Consider the following 3,544-nt stretch of genomic DNA (forward strand, 5'->3'; position numbering starts at 1 on the left):
CATGTCTCCCCATGGGCTTTCCAAATGCACTTCGAAATAAAAATACAAAAATAAAGAGAAAATAATAAGAACAAAAATCGTGTTTTTTGTTTTCTTCCTTTCATGTAAAATAAAATAATCTTTCTTTATAGCCCGTCCAGTAGCGACATATTTCCTGATAATACTGCAGACATGCACTATGGCGGCCAGGCGGCGGTATTAGCGATAGTATCTGTTTATTTTAATATTAAACTTAATTATCTAACTATTTAAATACACATTCTAAAATGTAATGCCTCTTTCCAACAAAAAGAAATCTACGTTTCTCACTCCCTCAGGATCTCAGTCTCATTCCACCTCTCTCTCTCTCTCTCTCTCTCTCACACACACACACACACACACACACACACACACACACACAACACACACACACACACACACACACACACACACACACACACACACACACACACACACACACACACACACACACACACACACTCTCTCTCTCTCTCTCTCTCTCTCTCTCCCTTTCTCGCTCTCTTTTTGTCTCAGATCACATTGCACGTCGCTGACAATTTCATAAACAAATCCTGGACAGCCAAGAGACATTATATACACAGAAATTAAAATGCAAGAGAAAGAGAAATAAGCGATAATATTAAAAAATACCTGGAGACGTTGGCCCTTTCATGCCATCTCTCTCTCTCTCTCTCTCTCTCTCTCTCTCTCTCGCTCTCAGTTTGTGTGTGGTTTGATTTATTTTGCTGTTCTTATTTTGTGTTAAAGTCTCTCCTCTTTTTTGTATAATAGTTTTGTCTTTTTTGCTGCATTTTTTTGCTGTTTTTTTTACAATGTAAAATGATAAACTTACAGTTTGAGTCAGGGTCCTTCTGTTAAGAGGTCTGGGTTCAGAAAGAGGGCTCGGGTGGGTTTGTTTTGGGTTAGGACGGCTCAGGGTTTGGTTTGGGGATTCGGCTAGACTCAGAGGGTCGGGGTATAGGGGTGGGTATAGGGGGTTCAGGGTTAGTGTAGGCCTATAAGCGGGTTGGAGGTGGGACCTTGGTTCTGATGTGAAAAATAGTCAGACAGACCTCCGGACAGTCCCGAGGAGAAGCCAGGGAGGGAGGGCCGCAGGGAGTCGCACGAGAGGGCCGAGGAGATGGTGGGAGCCTGCGGGGAGTTGGACGCAGACGCCCGGGCCTGTAAGGATGTCCCGGTCTGCGTGGGGGTCATGGCGCTAGGATGGGGGACGTGGGGGAAAAAATAACTGGCCTGTCCGAGAAGGTTGACGGAACACGGGTTTAAGGAGTAGGTTGTCCCGGAGCAGGGCACCGACAGGCCGCAGGGCACCGCCGAGGCCGCGAGCGCCGCCGCCGTCAAATGGTGCGTGGCGTAGGGCAGGTCTCCGTTCACCAGCCGGTCCACGGTCAGCCCGTTGTTGGAGGAGAACGAGTGGCTGTTGGCCAGACTGTTCTGGGTCAGCATGGTGCTGTAGGACATGGGGTGGCTCGGGTACGGCGACGACGTCCCGTTGTAGCCGCCGAGGGCCCCGCCAGCCCTCGGGTGGTGTAAGGAAAGGAAAGGGGACATGGGCCAGTACAAAGAGCCGGCCCTGTCCATAAACGTCAGCCCCGAGGTCAACCGGGCGCCCCGCTTGAAGGCCAACTTGGCCCTGGACGTGGTCGACCTGCGGCGGAGCTTCCCCGTGGTCCCGCCGATGAAGACGTCGTCGCTGCTGGGGTCCAACATCCAGTAGTTGCCCTTGCCCGGGTCGTCGTAGTGTCGCGGGACTTTGACGAAGCATTTGTTGAGGCTCAGGTTGTGTCTGATGGAGTTCTGCCAGCCCTGCTTGTTCTCACGGTAGTACGGGAAGTTTTTCATGATGAACTCGTAGATGCCGTTCAGCGTGAGCCGCTTCTCCGGGCTCTGTCTGATCGCCATCATTATCAACGCGTTGTAACTGAACGGGGGTTTTTCGTACTTGCCGCTTTTCTTTTCGCCGTCTTTCCCTCCCCCGGCGGTCCCTCCGTTACCGTCGCCGTCTTTGCTGTCCTTTTTTTCGTCCGTTTTCTCCTTCTCGTCCGCGGCGCAAGTATTTTCCTGACTCGACGAGCTGTCAGTCTTGCCGCTGCAGACGGTGTCCGGTTTGCTGTCCTGCTGCGCGCCGGGGAGAGGCGCCTTTTCGTCGGGCTCGTCGGCAACGGGGGCCCGGTGTTGGTGGTGCTGCACATGGTGGTGGTGGTGGTGGTGTTGTTGGTGATGGTGCGGCGGGTTATTGTCGTTTTGCACGGCCTCCGGCACCAGGCTGTTTATACTAAACGACGATTTGGGAATCATCTTGACTTCTTTCCGCTCGCTCATATCCAACATCACCAGGCACTGAGGGAGGAAAGGAACCAGGAGCGATACACACACACACGCACACACACACACTCACACACACCGCTGGAGTTCGATCTCTCTCTCCTCCACCGCTTTCCTCGTCCCCAAACTCCCGTCGGTCTCTCTCTCTCTCTCACTCTCTCTCTCTCTCTCTCTCTCTCTCTCTCCCTCCGCAAACAGGACAGGAAGGGGGAAAGAAAGTATAGCCCAACAAACTATTTCATGTTCGCTTTAGAGAGAGAAAAAAACGAAAGAATAGAACACACACACATACACACACACTCACTCACACACAACACACACGCATACACACACACCCACACACATACACATCGATAGCAGACAGATAGGTACAATTAATTAGGGAGCCGCAGCCACTAAGGCAGGAAAAACGTGGTGGAGTCTTTAGGGTCGCCAGCCAACCACAGCAACAGAAGTATTAACGCGTCCGCGCCGCGTTCAGCCAATCAGCGGTCTCCGCTCGGCGGTTGCCCCAAAACACACACACACACACACACACACACACACACACACACACACACACACACACACACACACACACACACACACACACACACACACACACACACACACACACACACACACACACACGCACACACAACTACAGTCATCCCTATAAACACAAGTCTCTCTCTCTCTCTCTCTCTCTCTCTCTCTCTCTGGCCCACAACTAGAAAACAGATCACACACACACATCATCCCTGTTCCCGTCGCTGCTTCTTCTCATATTTACACGATTCTGATTTTCAACTACCCCCCCCCCCCCAACCCCAACAACAAGCAGGCAATCTCTCGCTTGCGCGCGCTTGCGCGCGCGCGCACACACACACACACACACACACACACACACACACACACACACACACACACACACACACACACACGCCTCAGCAGCGTCACTATCAGACTGACTTCTGTTTACATTCCGAGCGCATGCATGACGGGAAATAAACACGGAAGTAAATGAAGGGACGCGCGGAGGCAGAGCTATAGTGAAGGTACCGGTAGATGTCTTGTTGTAGGTTAAGTTATAATTATAACAACTTAATCATGTTTTCACAATGACTTCCACATGCCCGTGCGATGCGCAGCGCTTCCTTCTATAGATTTTATAGAAGCTTAGATGCATCTCTTTAAGTTTAGGGGCCTATACCATGTA

At 51.3% G+C, this 3,544-nt stretch overlaps 1 protein-coding gene across 1 annotated transcript; it reads right to left on the bottom strand.

The window, feature by feature from the left end:
- Positions 1 to 1,005: 1,005 nt before the first annotated feature.
- foxg1a (forkhead box G1a) lies at positions 1,006 to 2,454 on the bottom strand (the record flags this gene model as incomplete). Its single annotated transcript, XM_083792792.1, has 1 exon — positions 1,006 to 2,454. Exon 1 carries the CDS (start codon positions 2,350 to 2,352, stop codon positions 1,006 to 1,008), a length of 1,347 nt encoding a protein of 448 aa, XP_083648918.1. The 5' UTR covers positions 2,353 to 2,454.
- Between the last annotated feature and the right edge of the window lie 1,090 nt (positions 2,455 to 3,544).

The sequence above is a fragment of the Protomyctophum parallelum genome, assembly GCF_964188405.1.
Source record: "Protomyctophum parallelum genome assembly, chromosome: 20".
Classification (NCBI taxonomy): domain Eukaryota; kingdom Metazoa; phylum Chordata; class Actinopteri; order Myctophiformes; family Myctophidae; genus Protomyctophum; species Protomyctophum parallelum.